General features: G+C 41.7%; 2 protein-coding genes across 14 annotated transcripts in view; both read left to right on the top strand.

Annotated features, from left to right (window-relative positions):
- Positions 1-2474, top strand: part of LOC124040149 (AP-3 complex subunit beta-2) — a 104536-nt gene extending 102062 nt beyond the window's left edge. For 8 of the 12 annotated variants that reach the window (XM_046357115.1, XM_046357132.1, XM_046357124.1 and 5 more), the window contains one exon: positions 127-2474. In XM_046357115.1, coding sequence (XP_046213071.1) covers positions 127-313 — 187 coding nt within the window. In that variant the 3' untranslated portion in view covers positions 314-2474. The remainder of the gene's footprint in view (positions 1-126) is intronic. The other 4 variants (XM_046357149.1, XM_046357140.1, XM_046357080.1 and 1 more) reach the window with 1 other exon arrangement.
- A 150-nt stretch (positions 2475-2624) lies between these two features.
- Positions 2625-19856, top strand: cpeb1a (cytoplasmic polyadenylation element binding protein 1a). 2 transcript variants are annotated; one of them, XM_046357045.1, is made up of 12 exons: positions 2625-3033; positions 3535-3709; positions 5095-5292; positions 12057-12259; positions 15782-16067; positions 16427-16540; positions 16689-16778; positions 17153-17289; positions 17567-17765; positions 18028-18122; positions 18248-18328; positions 18523-19856. In XM_046357045.1, exons 1-12 carry the CDS (start codon positions 3019-3021, stop codon positions 18631-18633), a joined length of 1704 nt encoding a protein of 567 aa, XP_046213001.1. In that variant the 5' UTR covers positions 2625-3018; the 3' UTR covers positions 18634-19856. The 2 variants fall into 2 exon arrangements, with proteins under 2 accessions (XP_046213001.1, XP_046212990.1); XM_046357034.1 differs by having other exon boundaries at positions 16689-16793.
- Positions 19857-20344: the final 488 nt, after the last annotated feature.

Here is a 20344-nt window from a genome sequence, read left to right as displayed (position 1 = left end):
GGAGATAGTAGGGGAATGTGTCAAATAGGAAGTTATGAAATCATGAAAGAATATTGCTGTTTTGTGTCATATTTATTCAACTATTCAACTTCGTCTTTACTTCTGCTCTTTGATCTTTGAACTTAGCCCTCCTGTACCTCCTCCCCCATTTCCGATTCACAGGTTCGCTGGGAAGACGGTGACCAGTGGCAGCCTTGTACTGGTCAGTGTGGTCACCAAAGAGGACGGGGCCGCCCAGCTGACGGTCAACTGTGAGAAAATGGTGATTGGCACGATGCTGGTCAAGGACATCCTTCAGGCCCTCACACAGTGATGACCCCTAACTCTTGACCCCTGACCTTTGACCCCAGCAATTTCCTTCCTCTCCCACAGCTCGGTTCTGTCTCCCTTTGCTCACTCACATACATACAACCACACATTCATCCACTCCCATTCCAAATACCCCAATACTTAGAGTCCTCTTTCTCTTGCTTAAGACACTGGTAGTCTGATAAGAATATATAGAAGACAGGTTTGATCCATCGCTCAATTGATATTCTCCATGTAATGCAGGTTTCAAACAAATTATGATGATTTTTTACTTATACGAGAGACGCAAATCTGGGGGAAATAATAGGCCCCACTTTGACTTTTAAAATCACTTCCTACGAACCGTCGTAACAAATTACAGAATGGCATTACTGTACACGATTTGTAAAGACAATAAGTCATTAAGAATCATCCCACTGATCAAATAAAATCTGTGACGGCGTTGAATCAACATGGAAAACTGATTGGATTTGCAAAAAGTAATCAGCATAAGGAAAAAAAAAATTTCACACAACTTTTAACCTATATTTGTTTGTTGATTTCACATTGAATTCATGTTAACTCAAAAATGTTTTAATCAAAACTAGACATTGAACTTAGGTCAGTGCCCAGTGGGATGTTTATCCTAACCAAAAATCCTCCTTATCATTTGTCATGACTGCTGTAAAGGTTTGACATGCTCTCTTTAGCCATATCTACGAATGGCTCATGATGTATAGTACATTATTGTCTGAACTAAAGACTGCGAGTCCTCGTCCAATACTCTTGCTATACTTGTTTCGGCCATGCACAAATGTACTATGTAGAAAACACCATGCCTTTTAAAAAATGTAGTGTGGTACCATTACCAACAATACTTAGGTACAGTAACAGGGTATATCATCATCAAGAAAAAAGTGGTCACTCCTCAATTTACTTTGGTCTGCTGAATGTTCAATGAAGTCCCCTTTTGAATATTGTAGTTCTCTATTCTCAATCTCTACCGCCTGGCCCGCTAAATGTCATACACATAGAATAGATGTTATTGAGTGGGAGTCCTGCAGTTGAAAATGATATACAGTAAACGTGATTGAATGCATTGCAATATTTAATACAAAATCTAAGGTCTGTGTTAGTGTGTGTCTGTGTCTGTGTGTATGAATGATTTCCAAACATGACAATGTCAAATCATCATGGCCCAAGGCAAACTGTTCTGTAATCAGCAGCTATCTGTGTTTTCCTGCCTTTCCATTGACATTTGCATATACTTACTGTATTTCCAGTATAGGTTAACCATGCTATATTTAAAAGTGGTTTCTAATCATGCTATAAACCCACTGATGTTGTCATAATGAGACCTACGGAAATGGGATCCTAAGGAAACTGCACTATGCTGTCTTGGGCGCCAATGGGTCACACCAGGTAAAGGGCCTTGCTCTGTATCGGGGAGACACGTGATATGATATAACATAACCCACCTGCATATCTGCAAGCTGCCTTCATGACATAAGTGATGTTATTTATTTATTTGTTTAGATTTTTTTTGCCATAGGAACATGTATTTGTATCGTCACACCAAAGGAGTTCAATATAGCAAGCATCAATAACAGTTATGATAGAAAGTTGGAGAGTGAAAGAAAAGGGAAAATGACAGCAGTTTTTTACTCCTTGAAATTTGAATTGTTTTATTTGTTCAGTGTCGCACTGGTAAATCTTTCAAGCTTGTGGACTTAATTCACAGGTTTGTGGAGTCATGACACCGTCAAAGAACAAATCATTTAAGTTGAATATACATGTCATTTCAAATTCATTTTACTACTGGTATGCAGACAATTTGAGGACATAATTTGCTTAACTCATACCATTGACCTTATGAAAAGTACCTTATTGAAAGTACTGTTAAACGTGGCAGTGGTCTATTATTTCCTCCCCTAAAATACAAAGCTATATATAACTTTAAATGGTTAAACCTTTCTCTCAAAATGAAAACTTTGCAATGAATTTAAGATAATAGTGGATGGAGCAATCATTTAAAGGGTATTGTTATTTTAATGCACACTCTCTTTCTCTTTCTGATGTCATGATTATGGTCTACCATATCTTCTGTGTGGTTATGAAATAATGTGATGTTTAAGCTTTTATTTATTATTCAAATGAAAATAATGAAATAAAACGGATGAAATGTGTCAATGTCTATAGCCTTTTTGTATATGGACCGGAGAGATGGAAAACCTAACTTGATACTCTTTGATGTGGATATTTGTTATCGACTTGTCTTCAAATTCAGCTACTTCCTGTTTGTAAAGTACAATGTATCCAATTTAGATGTTATATGACGTCATGTCTGGAAGCAACTGACCCTAGGGCCCATGAGCAGACAGTGTGATTTCCCTCCGCGTGCTGAACCTTAAAATAGTTCAATAGGTGCCTCAAAATCCGTTTTCAGAGGTTAACAGGAGGCAATAAAATACTGGAAGTTATAGTACTGAAACTACGACGTGATGTACCCCATTTTAATTGAGTTAAAATTTGATTTGTAGGTCTGTGCATCTCTACTTCAGTGGTGCCGCTTCAGCCGTTTCAAATGAATTACCCCGCATGCCGTTAACAGATAAGTTGACGCACATTTTCCTAATCATGACACCTGAGTATTGAAAGTAGTCTTCAAGTAGTGTTTCGAGGCAGGCAGACAGATATTTGACACATCCCAGCGGGTTCCTGTCCAATAATATGGCCTTTTCTCTGGTAAGTAGACTTTTGTGTGAATAGTCGAGCGCTGTCTATAAAATAAACCTCCCAGTCGTTCAACGACTTATGTCCTTTTGTAAAATGAACCTTTAGCATCTTTAGCTTTTGTCCATGGTGCAACTGCTAACGTTAGCTGTAGACATTTTTCAACATGTTATTTCAATTTAACATTTTCCCATTCATAAATAATCAGCAGTCCAGCTCTAACTGTTTAAAGGTGTAAATGTATTTATGGTTGCCTTTTATGTCTAGTGCATATTTAATCGCATTTTTACCATCACTTGACTGAAAATAAGTTTACCTCAAACGCAATGACAACCGGAGAAATAATAGCCAACAAGGCCAAGTTGTAAAGACTAGGCCTATTATTTCAACGTTTCCTATCTAGCCTACACGGGGAATAAACCTACTTTATTGGGGAATAAGCCTACATTTTATGTATGTGCAGTATTGTCTGCCTGTTGTACATTGCATGTTCTACATTCATACTGCAAACAGAAAGAAGACCTGAGGCTCCTTGACCACTGGCATACAGGCTCTCAAGCCCTGCCTACATGCAGCAATGGTGATATCTTCCGCCGAATTAACAATATGTTGGGCAACTCTCTGGACCTCACTGGGGTGTGCACTACACCCACAAACCACAAGGGGGAGCGTGTCCATCACCTGTCAGGTAATTCCAAAGCCATTTAAGAAATGCATTGTAAAATTGGACCTAGTCTAGAATTGAACAGCTATGAAGCATCCCTTTTCAGTTTTATTTTGATAAATGTGCTGAGTTCTCAGCATTGTTTCTCATAACTCCTGCAGAACTCATTCTATAGCAGTATGAGACCACAATGGCAGTCAGCTGATTCTCTTTGTCAATGAGATTGGGAAAGCATTGAAGCTCATTCATGCTGCTCTTGTAACCGATCCAGGTACTGGCTCCTGCCAATACTGAGGCAGAACTTGACTTCCTTCTCCTTACAGGGACGTCTTGTTAGTTTTGCCAAATGGTAAAGGGCTTATTCAGCAAGATGCAAGTTTTGTGACATTGCAGATAGAATTGTAATGTATTGAACTGACAATGCCCTGTTCTACAAGGCTGAGAATTATGCATCTCAAAATATATCTTTATCTGAGCAGTAAATTTATACTCTTCTGATTAAATTTCTATGCTTTTTTGTAGTGTTGAATGAGTTGAATGAATAGTAGTTTTGGTATCAAGCGAACTGAATCTGTCTGCCTCCCTACCGGTCCGATTTGCTGAGTCAGACCAGACTGAGGCATATGGGGAGGGGCTGAATCTGGAGGGGGTCCAACTTCTCAGACTGCTGTTCTCCTCAGATTGCTGTTGTGTGAATCCAGTCAGTGTTTTGGAACACATTCTTAGGCAGGCAAGAGAAAGCAGAAAGCAGCTCTCAGCCTGTCTGATCAGTGCGCAGCGGCGGTTGGACACACGCGGGAGCTACAGGAGAGTCAGCCATACGCGCACACACACAGTCGGCCGAGAGATTCTGAGGAGCACTGCTGAGCCCCACGCTCACACACATTCTACCGAGAGATACCGAGTGGAGCACATTGCTTCCTGAGCCACCCAGCCACGGGTGCTGCCTGGTTGGATCCATGTGCTGAGTGAGAGCTTTATTCAACCCATCTCTCACACCACCGAATGGCAGCGTCAGGAGTGTGTGAGGGCAGCCGAGTCCAGGTCACATGCTTAGCTGGGTGGTGATGCCGACAGAGGCATGGCAGCCTCTGGGCACTTGCCCGGGTACAGTAGGTTGGTAAGGCTGAGATGATGGGAGGGGTGTGGTGGATGAGGTGGTAGGTAGTTAGTCTAGTACCTATGTAGAATGGATTTTCCAGAGGTTGTGCATTTCTCTTGGTGTTGCCTGTTGTGAATGTTTTCTCACTATACCCTCCCTTTATACCTGCTCTGTCATTTTGTCTGATTCACGCCTTCCCTTACTCAGGTTCTCCCAACTTGGTTTGTCTGGTTCTCTCTCTTTGTACTCCTTCTCTGCCTCATTTATACTCAGTCTCTCGCTCTCTCCTTCTCTCCATACTTACTAGATGGGGATTTTGCAGCGATGGGTAGCCCTATAGGCAGCAAGGTTCCTTGCCCCTCCATAGCCCAGGGCTCTACGCTCCGTGGTGGTGGCCTGTCTGATCTCACTCAGCTGGGCCTGGGGCTGCAGTCGCTCAACCTAGCCTGCTGGGAGCAGCCCTCCGCTACCATGGAGCCTCCGTCACACACCAACTCGCCCTCCAGTGAGTATCAGTGCCATATTATTCACATACCTACAAAACCTTCATAAGGGAGGGAAAATGGGTTTCTTCTTTAAGAAATTAAAAAACCTTTATGAAATGTAGGTGAGGTGGGAGTAGTCTGTTTTGGATAAATGGAAGAATGATGATTTTTGCTTTGTTAGAAACTGGTTTTGGGATCACTGGGAAGGAATAGCACCTAGGGCTGTAGGGCCGTATCACGGTCACGAGTCATGAAGACAGTCAAATTCTATGTGACCGTTAGGTCACGGTAATTAGGCTTCTCCAATCTGATGCCGATGATGCTTATTAGTAACTTACCAAACTTGCTAACTGCCTGGTACTCAGCACTCTATTGTCCCTATAATCACTCTGACATCAATACAAATGTATTGAAAATCTAATCACTTCATGAGAGCTCATGTTGCGTAACATTTCTATAGGCTATGCAATTGCGTGAGAAAACAAAATGATGGCCTCTTAAAAAGAGGATTCCATCAGCTTTCTATAGGCTAGGCCTACTACATTTATTTCTCAACTTTCCTAATATTCAGTACATTTCTTCTAGGACACGATAATGGTGCTTCCGTCCCCTAACAGTCCTCTAACCAATTGTGCTATTGTTTTGTTTTGCGTTATTTGTAACTTAATTTGCACATAATGTTTCTGCCACCATCGCCTATGACCGAAAAGAGCTTCTAGATATCAGGACAGCGATTACTCACCTCTTACTGGAAGAAGATTATTTTTCCTTAAAGAGTCGGGCGTAAAGGATTTACTCCAGACACCCGACAAGCCCCTCATCCCTGTCATTCGCAGGAGAGGGCGATATCTTGAATGTAGATCTGGGTGCCTTGTAAGGATCCGATGGCGAGTGGGTTTGCCTTTACCATCGGTCCTATTAGCCAACGTACAATCATTGGACTATAAAATAGACTAACTACGAGCACATACACTACCGTTCAAAAGTTTGGGGTCACTTAGAAAAGTCCTTGTTTTTGAAAGAAAAGCACTTTAAAGCTGGAAATGGCTGATTTAAATAAAAAAATTTAAAAAATATATATATACACAGACACAGTGGGGAGAACAAGTATTTGATACACTGCCAATTTTGCAGGTTTTCCTACTTACAAAGCATGTAGAGGTCTGTAATTATTTTATAATAAATAGGTACACTTTGGCTGTGAGAGATGGAATCTAAAACAAAAATCCAGAAAATGACATGGTATGACTTAAGTAATTAATTTGCATTTTATTGCATGACATAAGTACGATAAAAATTACAGACCTCTAAATGATTAAGTAGGAAAATCGGCAGTGTATCAAATACTTGTTCTCCCCACTGTGTATGTATGTATGTATATATGTATATGCTCAAAAAATTAAAGGGAACACCAAAATAACACATCCTAGATCTGAATGAATGACATTTTCTAATTATATACTTTTTCTTTAAAAAAAAAAGAAAAAAAGAAAATATGCCATTTAGCGGACGCTTTTATCCAAAGCGACTTACAGTCATGTGTGCATACATTCTACGTATGGGTGGTCCCGGGAATCGAACCCACTACCCTGGCGTTACAAGCGCCATGCTCTACCAACTGAGCTACAGAAGGACCACATAGTTGAATGTGCTGACAACAAAACCACACACAAATTATCAATGGAAATCAAATTTATCAACCCATGGGGGTCTGGATTTGGAGTGACACTCAAAATGAAAGTGGAAAACCACACTACAGGCTTGATCCAACTTTGATGTAATGTCTACTCAGTGACACCCAGAGAACATTAGCATTGTAGCTCTTATTGCGGGACTCTGAAACAACTGTAAATTGAGCCACATTTATTGTCAACGTATGTGGACTGAACACTATTCCCCAGGATAAACAATACTGCGTGGGTATTTTGAAGTCTGAGGACGTTGGGAAAAAATATATTGGGCATTGAGTAGACTGATAACTTATTTCATTGATCCCCAATCCTTAGGTAAAGCTGTACAGGGCAATATGTCACTACACACAATAGGCTGACTGGGTAGGGGATTTCAGTCGGTCCAGCTATGAGACGACGCTAATATTTGCGTAAACTCTTAACAATTGTGTTCTGTGGGTATCACAGAGTAGACTGATACCCCATTTCATTGCTTCATATTCCAACCTTGTTTAATATTATCTAGTCTAAATATGGCATGATTCCACCAATTTGAAGCTAGCTGACTGCTTATAACGCTAGCTATTTATTTTCAATAGGCGAACAAGTTGCTAATACTTACTGACAGGGATTCCTAAATCATTACTAAGAATAATGAAAATAACTGCTGTTTCTACTGGTCGTGGTCTTCAGGCTGGTTGTATTGGTGCTAGCTACCCCAGAAGTTGCAGTTGAACTAATTATTCTTTATTACCAACGTGGTATTGTAAACACATCATTCGTGGCCAGTGTTTGCAGACTTTGACAGTGCTACTGATAGTAGTGGTGGCGCTTGGCTTGCATGTGCAAATTCAGAACACACAACATTCTGTAATTGAACTGTTATTTAACGTGTCAATTAGTGTTAATTGACGTGTCTTTTTTGACACACAAAGACCCAAACGGCGTTCCATAGTATGTCGTGAAGCTAATGTGTGTAACTCCGGTAGGGCAACATGAAAAATGGCGCACTTGGTAGTGTGTACCGGCGGTGCTCAACTAGTCGCGAAGCCAACATCACCCACGACAGAGAGCAGTTGATTGTCAAGGGCAATGAATTCCATTATCTTGGTGTTAATGGATTTTGCCTTTGAGTTGTCTCGCTGAAATGTTCTTACTATTTCAAATGACTGCTCAAATTGTTGACTTGTTGATCCACACAAGACATTGTGGTCTCGGTTAGGAATGCTGTGTTGCATGTGTAGCGCAACATTTTATGCAGCGTCTTTACTTCATGTACCTACGTTATATAGGTATGCACGTCAGCCTTGACATCAGTTTTGCACATCATCGTTAAACTGGACAGCTGGCTGATGTTGGCATTTTTAGCTAATATCGGCCGATTCCGATATATCGTGCATCCCTACATATTACCTCGACTAACCGGTGCACCCGCACATTGACTAAGTACCGTTACCCCTTGTATATAACCTCACTATTGTTATTTTACTGCTGCTCTTTAATTATTTGTTACTTTAAAAAAAATTTTTACTTTACACTTATTTTTCTTAACTGCATTGTTGGTTAAGAGCTGTTGAACTGTTGTATTCAGCGCATGTGACAAATAAAATTTGATTTGATTTTACAACAGGTGTATAGCCTACCTGGCTGGCATGAAAATGAACCACAGAAAAAAGTGTCCGCCATTCGCTATTTAATAATGACGTATTTTTTTTCCCCTGGCCCAATTTAGAGACCGTGCATAATGGTCCATTCTAAATCAAAATGAATTTCACACATGTTAGTTAGTATATGTAAAGGTTAAATCAAGAATAGTTTGATGGGTGACAATATTAGCCTACTCACTTGTGATTTATATATTAGCACTTGGGAATGATGCCCAGCTTAAGGCAAACCATGCCTTTTTAAAAATAACTTTTTCTAATCACAGTTTGCCACATGTAGCCTTGCCCATAGGCCCGTATGTTTTCATAAGGTTTGTATCATAACTAAAGTGGCCGAATAACTTATTTAAAATTAACCACATTAATCCGCTTTAAAACAGGTGTAGGGCCTAACTGGCTCATGCAGTGTTTTATTTTCATGTATGGGGAAGATAATTTTCACCATAAAAATGCACCTTTTATAATAAAAGCATTACATGCATAATTGCATTTGTGGTCATAATGGTGTTTTCCCGCTAATGGACAATTCACGCTTATAGCCTACTGCTGTGTGCGCATTGTTGCTTATATAATGTGAAGAAATCAGTCACATATCAGTCAGCCTCATTACACAAAGTGTTTTTTATGCTAGTGCTTAGATCCCAAATTAATACATCACATCCCACAACTGTCCCAGGATTATAGGAGGATTATTTATTTCTGGCACAGAATAGAATGGGTCAACTTTTGTACTATGCTAGTAGATTGACATAGGCTAGTGCCTTTGCTGTTCGTTAGGCCTACTCATCTTGTTGGCTGACGAAGTAAATGTGGACAGTTTTTCAAATCTTCAATATGCACCCTCGGAATTGGATAAGGACGCACGCGGTTGCGTCCCGATGTGGCTGTCTTCACTTGTAGCCTGTGAGAAAGATCCGATCAGATGATGGAGCCGTGTGATCCAGAGGTGCTTCGAAGCAGGCAGCACTCAGGGATGCAAAAGGCATGGATTTTTTTAGGTTACATTATGGCCACAAAGGGAATGCTGCTGGGAAATTCAAGGCATTATCAAGAGCTTCTCAAATTGTGAATGAGAGATGAAGTGTCTATAGCCTGCATAAAAAACAAAGTAGAGCTCATGCCTTTCAAACAACTTTTTTCAAATCATCATTAGTCGCATCATGTAGCCTTACAATGTATTAAAAATCTAAACATATGGCCCGCCATTTGTATCACAACTAATGTTACATAACTCTAAATTAAGAATATAGGAGTATCTATTTCTTTGTTAACCGCTCTACATGGAATAGCTGCATGTGCGCACTCCCTCAAATCGTTTGGAGAAAATATTCTTGCTATTAAATTTGTATTCTTCATACTATAAAATAATGCCACGTAATACTAAGCAAATATTGTCTGCTAAAGGAACTATTGTAGCCCACAGCCATATGGCATAGCCAGATCAGGACCTAACATAAGGATAACTCAGAGTATGCTTTTCTGTTCTTCTGAAATAGACTACATTTTCTTCATATCATGTTTCTTTAGGCCTGTTGTGGGGGAAATATTGTAATCAAAAGGAGAGATTGTTTTGAAGAAATCTAAAAATCAAACATTATTTAATTACTGCAGTAATGGAGCTGGTCAGTAACCTCCCCTGGAGGTGATCACTGCGAACTCGACAAGCTGGTTTGAGCCAGCAAAGTCCAGCCTCCAGTCTACATAAACACAACAGATTTTCATTGTGTAGAGACCAGTGTCTGGCCCCTCAACTCCATGCTGGAGCCATGTCTCTCTGGTACCGTATAGAACAGAAACATTAACTCATGTTCTGGAATGCGTTATCCCCAAAGACGTTGTAAATCTCCTGTCAGTGTTATCTCCCAGAGGCCCACTTTCAGTTCACACAGACACAATAGTGTTCTAAGAACTCTATTCTGTTGCATGAAACGACCATTTGATGCAATTAAAAGTATTATAACAATCTTGCAATTTTGCTCTTACACTGTCTAAAATAATGGATTTATTGTGAAGGTATAGCCTATGTTACATGGACTTATAGACTTTTTAATATGTAGATGTTCCAAAGGTATGCATCAGTGGCTTGTGTGGAAGCCGGGAGATGCGAAATGTGTTCATGATAATCGCCGTTAATTAACATAAGCACATTTTTGCGTGAGATCGACAGTTATTTGCTTGACAATCACTGGCTGACAAAATGTAGTGACCGCCACAGCCCTAATATATCCCTATGTGATAAACCTGGCTGTGATTCATTCTTTCAAATGCCCTAATAGAACCCCCCTAATCCCCTTTTGGGGTGGGCTGGTATGATTTTTGATCTATATGTGCTCTCTGGATTAGGATGGCCTTTGACGCAAGTGGCAGCAATGAGCTCCTACTTCCAAGGATGATTCATCAGACCTATTTCTGTGCACAAGGGTAAACACTCTTCCAGAAGGGGCCAGCCCTGGTTCTGCCTCATCACGTCTCTTAATTCTTTGCTATGACTAATCAGTTTTGTCTCTGACATGGTACACTCGCTGCTGACGCAGTTTTGTTTGGCCTGGCAGTGGCACCCTCATCCAGGGCAGTGAGGCCACAGAATGTAATCACATTTGAATGCAGAGGGCCCAGTTTCCCAATAGCGATGGGACTTAGGCTTAGGAGTGTAGCAAACTGGAACTCAATTGCTTGAACATGAAATGTGTTTCAATATGATTTCTTTCATTTGATGCATCGTTTTATACGTTGCTTGTTTGTATCAATTGCAAAGACATTGGCAACTTATCAACTTTGTTCTGAAGTTAACACGGTCACAGAGATATGGATAATCCATGTGATTCTATGTTTAGTGGAGATCTGTGTATAAAGTGACGTGGGATGACAAAAGTATCTAATGACGTACTTCGCTCTTCTATGAGCGGTCTTAGGCAGGTGTTAACATTGAAATTGAAAAACGCTCGTAATCTAACAATGTTTTTGGGAAACCGCTCCCGATTTAATGACGCTCTTATGAAAGTTATAATGATTAACTTAGTGTTGCCACTTTTGGGAAATCAGGTCCAGGGCTGTTCCTCTGACTCCTCCTCTGCTCTAACCTTTTACCATTAGAACCCAAACATTAAGGTTGTGTGCTTCACTTTAATGTGTTCCCAGGTTAATAACTTGAAATCACCCAGAGCAGCGCTTCTTAATCTTGGTTGCAGGAATCCAAAGGGATGCACATTTTTGTTTTTGCCTTAGCACTACGCACCTAATTCAAAGCTTGAGTTAGTTATTTGAATCTGCTGTGTAGTGCTGGGGCTAAAACGTGCACCCCTTCGCACAAGTACCAGAATTAAGAAACGCTGACCTTGAGGAATCAAAATGCTGCCTTCACTGGCTCTGTGAATTTGTTGAGGTTTCCTTCAGTGATGTCCCTCTCAAGTTGCAGTATGATGAGCACATGAGTATTCTTTGTATTTATAGTGCTAGGCATGCTGGGTAGCCCACTGGGCCAGCCTCTGGAACCTCTGGGCACCACAGATCTGCTGGCGATGTTCCCTGGGCTGAGTCAGGGTGGAAATCCCCGCGTGGAGGGGCGCTCCTTCCTGGACTCGCGCTGCAGCAGCCCGGCCGACTCTGAAACCAGTGGCTTTAGCTCCGGATCAGACCACCTCTCTGAGCTGCTGGTGAGTTTTGATTGAAGACCCTAGAATAGACGTCTGTATGGCGAAGTTTCATATGCCCAGATTCAGGTCCGGCCCTAGCCTTTTGGGAGTTCTAAGCAAGTTTTGTTTGGGGGCCCCCCCACCTTAGGACCTTTTGCGACACCCCCCAACCAAATCAAAAGCTAATTTCCTGCAATTCAACACATTTTGGCATGGGGTGGAGATAAAATTTTGCAGTTTAAAGGCTAATAATTGAGCTACGGTCTGTTAGTGAATGACGAGGAGCACTTCTGATGTCTACTATTCAAACTCAACAGTAAGTTAAGGGGCCCTGTTTAATCAGATCACTCCTCAGCTATACTCAAGATGGTGTAGGCCATTTTTTGCTTTTTTATAGTGAAATAGTGGTTTGCCACATTTGATTACACTAATCAGTTATGGCTAGCCTGAGGCAGCTAGAAATATTCCTGGTATGCACTTAAACTGTCTGGATCCATCAACAAATTGTGAAAAATGTACGTCAGAGTAAAGTTTGGGTAGGTATCAGTGTTGTAGTACTCAAGACCAGTCTCGATATCATACATTGGCTCGGTCTTGTCGGATACATTTGTACTCTGTCTCAGACAGCCGAGATCAGCAGAGTTAAAAAAATAAAAAAAATAATTCGGCTTCCATTCTGTCAGCGCATAACTGCTTCACCAGACCAAATGTCTATCAGGTGTAGAACTTTTTGAAATTCTTACTTACCAACAATGCAGTTCAAGAAAGAGTTAAGAAAATATTTACTTAATAAACTGAAGTAAAAATAGTCTAATTAAAAGTAACACAATATAAATAGCGTGGCTATATACAGGGTGTAGGGGTATGGCAAGTAAAGTTATTTTGTACATGTAGGTAGGAGTAAAGTGACTGCATAGATAAGTGATAGCAGCAGTGTAAAAACAAAAAAGGGGGTGTGTCAATGTAAATAGTCAGGCTGGCCATCTGATTTAATTGTTCAGCAGTCTTATGGCTTGGGGGTAGAAGCTGTTAAGGAGCATTTTGGTCCTAGATTTGGCGCTCCGTTAGCAGTGAACAATCTATGACTTGGGTGACTGGAGTCTTTTTTTGGGCCTTCCCCTGACACTGCCTAGTATATAGGTCCTGGATGTCAGGAAGCGTGGCCCGTGATGTCCTTGGACATGTGCACTACTCTCTGTAGTGCCTTGCGGTCGGAGGCCAAGCTGTTGCCATACCAGAATGGATGTATAGACTCCTTTCTTGAAAACATTATCGTAACAGCCTTATCTATTAGACATGTTTGCGCAGTGGCGAACCTATAAGCCTTCTGTGTGTGACAGATTTGTGATTCTGAAAGGACAGCAAACGTAATACCAGCGCACTCACAAAGGGCCAGTGGTGTAGTGGGTATACGCAGGTATAAACATTATAACCACCTTTTTTTCAGTGGGAATTGCGTATACTCTACTTAATCCCTACTGATATGTATCAAAGTAGTGTAGTGGAGGTATACGACTTATCAATTAAGTAGTACAATAGATAAATCATGCACAAAGTAGCCTACATAATCGCAAAGCGCGTGAAATATATTCACATGCGTGCCGCACACAGCCTAGTTTCAGTGCAATATCATCTGCAGGCAGCAAGATTGTGCAGCTTTCAACTTGTTTTGGCAAGGAGCAGCTCACAGAAGAATGACATCGGTAGGGAAGGAAAGACGTTTCAACTTACAGTGCATTCGTAAAGTATTCAGACCTCTTGACTTTCAACATTTAATGTTACAGCCTTATTCTAAAATAGATTTTAAAAAATTAAAAAATTCTCATCAATATATACACAATACCCCTTTTTACATTTTTGCAAATGTATTAAATAACTTCAATCACCTGGATTTAAGTATTCAGACCCTTTACTCAGTACTTTATTGAAGCATCTTTGGCAGCGATTAAAGCCTCAAGTCTTCTTGGATATGATGCTACAAGCTTGGCACACCTGTATTTGGAGAGTTTCTCCCATTCTTCTCTGCAGATCATCTCAAGCTCTGTCAGGTTGGATGGGGAGCGTGATGGTCAAGAATGCTCTAGATAACGTGTAACCAGCTCCACTAAGGTCAGTGAGGTGTTCTCTCATTTGTCTAGAAGTAGCTAGCTAGCCAACTTTAGCCAGTTAGCTTGGGTGCTTGGTTGGGATAAGCATGCATTGGCAGGCAACTGCAGAAGGACGAGGAGGCTACAATTCCCCATCGTTTATCAGTGCAATTTTGACGGTCAACTAGCTGAAAAGGTTTGAGAGGGTTTATCTAATGTTGCTTCGTTAAATTTTAGCTCCTCTTGCTCTGGATAGCATTAGTTGATGTGCATAACTGAGGGAGCCTACCTTTCATGGTTGTTTGATCAATAGGGCTGTAAAGGAGGTTTATATGGACTTTAAATGCAGCAATGTTTCTCACACTTTATTTTCAAAGATTGCTAACAGCAAGCGCTCTGCAATAAACACTGTTCCATTCACCTGAGGGTAATTACAAACTTAACAAACAAATTAGCAACAACATCCTCTTTGATAACACCTGCTGCAGCCACTGCAAACTAGCCGACAACAAAAGATAGCTAGCGAGACAGGGAAAACAACTGCTTGCTATTTTCCGCGGTGACTTGTTGGCCTTCAAGAAGGCAAGTTTCCATACGTTTTTATAAAAACGGTCCCACCTATTAAGCTCCCCGAGTGGCACAGCGGTCTTAAGGCACTGCATCTCAGTGCAAGAGGCGCCACTACAGTCCTTGGTTCGAATCCAGGCTGTGTCACATCTGCAGCGATTGGGGGTCCCATAGGGCAGTGCGCAATTGGCCCAGTGTCGTCCGGGGTAGGCAGTCATTGTAAATAAGAATTTGTTCTTGACTTGACTAGTTCATCAAAAATAGCTATTGGTTGATTCCACTGTCACTTCACAAAATGTTGCCCTAATACAGTTGAATGGCAGATGCCTTTATCTGGCTTCAGATGGCCTAGCCAATAGCTGACGTGGCTAGCTAGAGACCAACAAAGAAAAAAATATATAGAAATCCTGATTTTTCTCTTTCGTGTTAACCCTTTCCAACAAAAACTAAAGAGAATAAATTGGAAATATTTCAAAATAATTACATTGTTTTATAAATCCTTACCCCTTCTCTGAAGGTTTTAGAAGGCCAATTATTCCCCATGGTGTTTGGGCTAGTAATTATTTGTAGTGGCTCTATTTTTCCCTCCGTGTATTTTATTTTTTCACTATTCTGAATGTCTGAAGAATCCATATGTTCTGAAATATGAACACCGAAATACTGGATATTTTGCGCTCTTATGGTGGTGATTTTACAAAATTACAATGGTCTTGAATTGGACTGGCATTTTTCTGGTCTTGACTCTGTCTCCAACCCCTTGTCCCCCTCCCGGTCTTGATCTTGAATCGGTCTCGAACACAACACTGGTAGGTATTGATTTGGAACTGGCATTAGAGTTCTGTGCACAGTTCTGGCTGTAGTTAAGTGTGTGTGTGTTCCCTCTCTGCAGTCTTCTCTGCGGATCTCCCCGCCCCTGCCCTTCATGATGCCGGGGGTACAACAGAGGGACCCCCACATTCTAGGCACAGCCGTTGGCTGTTCTCGCCTGGACCTCCACAACAACAACTCTGCTCTCAGCCCTGAGCCCCCCACCCTAAAGGGCCAAAGCTACTGTGGGGTGCCCCTGGCCAAGTGCTTGCCCCAGGCCTCAGTGTGGCCCAGCTGGGACTTGCTGGAGGAGCCCCAGAAGCCCTTCAACATCGAGAGGGAGGCTCGCCTGCACAGACAGGCTGCAGGTTGTTGGATTCGATTGCAAAATGATTTGCAACACAGTTTACTCCAAACTGAAAATATTTTGCAATGAAAACGAGTTTCTATTGGACAGATTCATGTAGGCCCCTCTTTCCGTTTGCTCTGTTCACTTCTGTTTTGGTTCTTAAACAGTAAATGTTTTTGTTGCAAGAAGTAAAGAATATACCCCAGTTCTCCACGGCCATGTTCTTGCTGGTTCCCCCATCTCACTCAACTTGATTGCCCAATTAAATGTAAATGATTGACAATTTCAGGAGTCTAGTAATTTAGTTGCATTTGACTCTTTATTCTTCTACATGCTACCGTTGTACTGTGCTATCATCTTTCTTACTTTTTCTTCCAGCTGTGAACGATGCCACCTTCACATGGAGCGGCCAGCTGCCTCCTAGGAACTACAAGAACCAAGTGTACTCATGTAAAGTGTTCCTGGGCGGTGTGCCATGGGATGTGACTGTAGGTGAGAAGAGCCAAAAAAAAAACAATAAGAATGCTAATTTTGTTTCCGTTTCAAAACGTTGTGCCCTACTGAACATAACCCGGGTTTGATGGATAAGGGCGTCTGCTAAATTACTGTGACATACCTCTTCTCTCCCCTCCCTCCACAGCCAGCCTGGTCAGTACGTTCAGCGTGTACGGACCTCTGAGTGTGGAGTGGCCGGGTAAGGATGGGAGGCACCCACGCTGCCCACCCAAAGGTAATATGCCTAAAGGTAATGCTGACGTGGTAGGAATTTTATTTTACTCATTCTCCCAGAGCACAGAGGTGGACACGTACATTGGCATGTATTCACTTCTGGTGTTTCACAGTAAGTGGTGCCTTCTATTTTTGTTTATTCTTCGGTGGAATAAAATAACCTAAAATCCATAGTCAACCTGAATTGTATTTCAGGGAAATGTTATTTACTTTTCTTTTTTTGCGTGTAGGCGGTAAGGATATACTGCAGTGATACAATGCTACAGGGATATAGATATTGAAAAATTTAGAAAAACACTAACATGTTGTGGTATGTCTAGCCTTCATCAGGGAATGATATACTCTGTGTTTTTTAACTGACACTGGTCTCTGCAGGCTATGTGTATCTGGTGTTTGAGAGTGAGCGGTCTGTCCATGGGCTGCTGCAGGCTTGCACCCAGGACCTGCTCCACAAGGATGACTATAGGGAGTATTACTACAAGATGTCTAGCCGAAGGATGCGCTGCAAGGACGTGAGTAGTGACCTTTCAAACATCTGGTTCCATTTCTGTCCATAGGACGTTCTTGTAGCACCTACCTGCTGTCTGATCTGTAGGAATTAGATGGGTGAAGGCAATGAGGTTGGCTCTTCTGCTATATTGCTCTCACTAATCCAGTCTTTGGCCCCATCAGGGTTGGACTCATGTCCATGTGTAACTGACTTTGGATGGAGCCTTCATAATTGGCTGCAGTATTCAAATTCCTCTGTATTAAGTTTTTTAAATCTTCCCCTTCCCCGCATGTCCTCAGGTGCAGGTAATCCCTTGGGTGCTGGTTGACAGTAACTTTGTGCGCTGCCCGTCCCAGCGGCTGGTCCCCAGTAAGACTGTGTTTGTAGGCGCGCTGCATGGCATGCTCAATGCAGAGGCCCTGGCCTTCATCATGAACAACCTCTTCGGAGGGGTCATGTACTCTGGCATCGACACGGACAAACACAAGTACCCCATAGGTAGGTGTAGTGTGGACCAACGCACTCTGGGAATGGTTAGCCTTGTCTCCTGACACTAGTCTTTACCCTGCCAAGCTCCATCATTATCTACTGGACCACGTGAGCTGTTTTTTTCTCAGGGATAACAAGTAGCATGATATTCAAAAAGGGTATAGTGCCTTTATAGTACAAGGGAAAGTGAATCTGTTAATAGCTGACATTCTGACCGAGCTATTTGTGACTTTGACGAAGGGGATGTTTAAGCATGTGTCCTTAACGGCAGGGTCGGGACGTGTGACCTTCAACAACCAGAGGAGCTACCTGAAGGCTGTGAGCGCTGCCTTTGTGGAGATCAAGACTCCAAAGTTCACCAAAAAGGTAAGGAGAGCTTCCATTGGGCATCTCCATTGAGAGATGGATTGAGGCAACCTAAGCTCTCTAGCCTTACCCAGTACTCAACCTCCTTTACAGGGCTAGATCAATGCATTGATTTGTCTACTCAGGTTCAGATCGACCCCTACTTGGAGGACTCCATGTGCCAAGTGTGTAACCGACAACCAGGGCCCTTCTTCTGCAGAGACCTGGTGAGAACACCCCATACAATAGAGGGTAGAGGACACTAATCCAGCACTAATTTTATTGATGGGTTATCTCCAATGGGTTATTACTTAATACTAAACAGTTTGGGGATGATGCATTGCAGGTATTGTTATTAGTGAAATAAATGAGTGCTCCAGTCTAAAGTGGTGACTGACTGAGTGACTTGTTTTCTCTACAGGCCTGCTTCAAATACTTCTGCCGCTCTTGCTGGCACTGGCAGCACTCCATGGACGTGCTCCGCAGCCACAGGCCTCTCATGAGAAACCAGAAGCGCCTGGACTGCAGCTAAGCTGCCTGCCATGGCAACACTCCAGGGGCTCCAGAGATCCCCCACAGGAGCTGGAGCCAGGATGAGGGATAGGCTAACCACAGGAGCCCCAGAGCCTGTTATCCCCCTCAACAGGGCCCAGGGGAAGAACCACTAGGAATATTCACTACTGCACTGTGCTCTCTTTTCGCAGTTTACTTGTTTTCACTAATGGCCCTTATGCACAGTAAAGGGTTGGAGTTATTGAGACAACTATTATAATTCAGGGCAGGACATTAAAAGGCATCCATAGATGTTCCTCTCCCTAGATTTGAGTTGATTTTGTTGTTGATCCTTAACTTGATATATTTCAGGTCCCATTGTTCTTCATCGCAGATGCCAGACTGTGCCTTTTTTATTTTATTTTATTTTTTGACCATCCCACCACACCTACCAAAATTCCTCAGAGGTAGATGTTTTTGTTGGGGGGGTGAGGAGTTTGGGAATCAGTTGTCCAGTAGCGTACCTTGATATTTTTACGCAGGTATTTTACACATTTTTACTCATGGTTTTAAGTCCTAAAATGGTAACTTAATATAATATCTACTTGACTGCTTTTTAATTTCTTTTTGGCTGATTTTAGTTTTTGCCCCTTCAAAGTAATTACCTGGGGCTGTCGGTTTGTACATTAGAGTTTTTTTTACAAATATGAAGTGGTTGAAGCCTTTGCTCTGCCTAGCTGTCGGTGCTCCAGCATTTTTAGCCATCCATTGCCAGATGCTGACCAGTCAAACCAACAGGCTTTCAACTAATGATCAGATAATATGGAAATAACACTGGAACGAACCTAGATCTCGACTGTACATAGTTTTAATCAACTTACTGTTGTACTTTTTGATTTGCATTTGAGAAAAGGTTTGACTTGTTTTTTTAATCACCTGTTATCTTTTTTCAGCAGGACAGATGTCATCGGAAGTGTTTTTCTTAGCCGGTTTGTTCCTGTTGAATTTAGAACTAACTTTGCTAGTATGATGCGACCAAACATGGCTTACCTCCCCATACCCTTCTCCCACCCCTTTTGTTGTCATTGGAGGCTCTTCCAAAGACCTATTGTCATCCCTCTTTTTCTTTCTTTTTTTTTGATCAAGTTTCTTGTGCTGCTTTTTAGGGTTTGAAAGTCTACCTCATTGGTTTGCTAATGTTGCTGCTGTTGCCTACAGGTGTGGAGGGCGTTCTGATTGCACAATAAAGGTGTTGAAGCATTATCATTGGTTCCTTGTTTATGCTAAAATACCTGCATTGAGTGTTGGCTTCAAGGGAATATGAGAGTAAATTCTCAAATGTACACATGATCTTAGTGTGTTTATATACAGTACCAATCAAAAGTTTGGATACAGCTACTTATTCAAGGGTTTTTATTTATTTGTGCTAGTTTATACATTGTAGAATAATAATATTGAAGACATCAAAGCTATGAAATGACACATACGGAATCATGTACTAAACAAATCAAAATATATTTTAGTTATTTCAAAGTAGCCACGCTTTACACATGCTTGGCATTCTCTCAACCAGCTTCACCTGGAATGCTTTTCCAACAGTCTTGAAGCAGTTCGCTCTGCGGTCCAACTCATCCCAAACCATCTCAATTGGGTTGAAGTCAGGTGATGGTGGAGGCCAAGTCATTTGATGCAACATTCCATCACTCTCCTTGGTCAAGTAGACCTTAAACAAAGGAAGGAATACAATTCCA

The sequence above is a fragment of the Oncorhynchus gorbuscha genome, linkage group LG01 (genome assembly GCF_021184085.1).
Source record: "Oncorhynchus gorbuscha isolate QuinsamMale2020 ecotype Even-year linkage group LG01, OgorEven_v1.0, whole genome shotgun sequence".
In the NCBI taxonomy this organism is placed as follows: Eukaryota; Metazoa; Chordata; class Actinopteri; order Salmoniformes; family Salmonidae; genus Oncorhynchus; species Oncorhynchus gorbuscha.
Note: the sequence above shows the minus strand (reverse complement) of the source record. Positions and strands in the feature narration are given on the sequence as shown.

Bases quoted from the DNA above. Each gene is read 5' to 3' on its own strand.
- cpeb1a (XM_046357034.1), top strand. The intron at 17,766-18,027 runs GTAGGTGTAGTG...CCTTAACGGCAG, and splicing joins CAAACACAAGTACCCCATAG to GGTCGGGACGTGTGACCTTC. The intron at 18,329-18,522 runs GTGAGAACACCC...TTTTCTCTACAG, and splicing joins CCTTCTTCTGCAGAGACCTG to GCCTGCTTCAAATACTTCTG.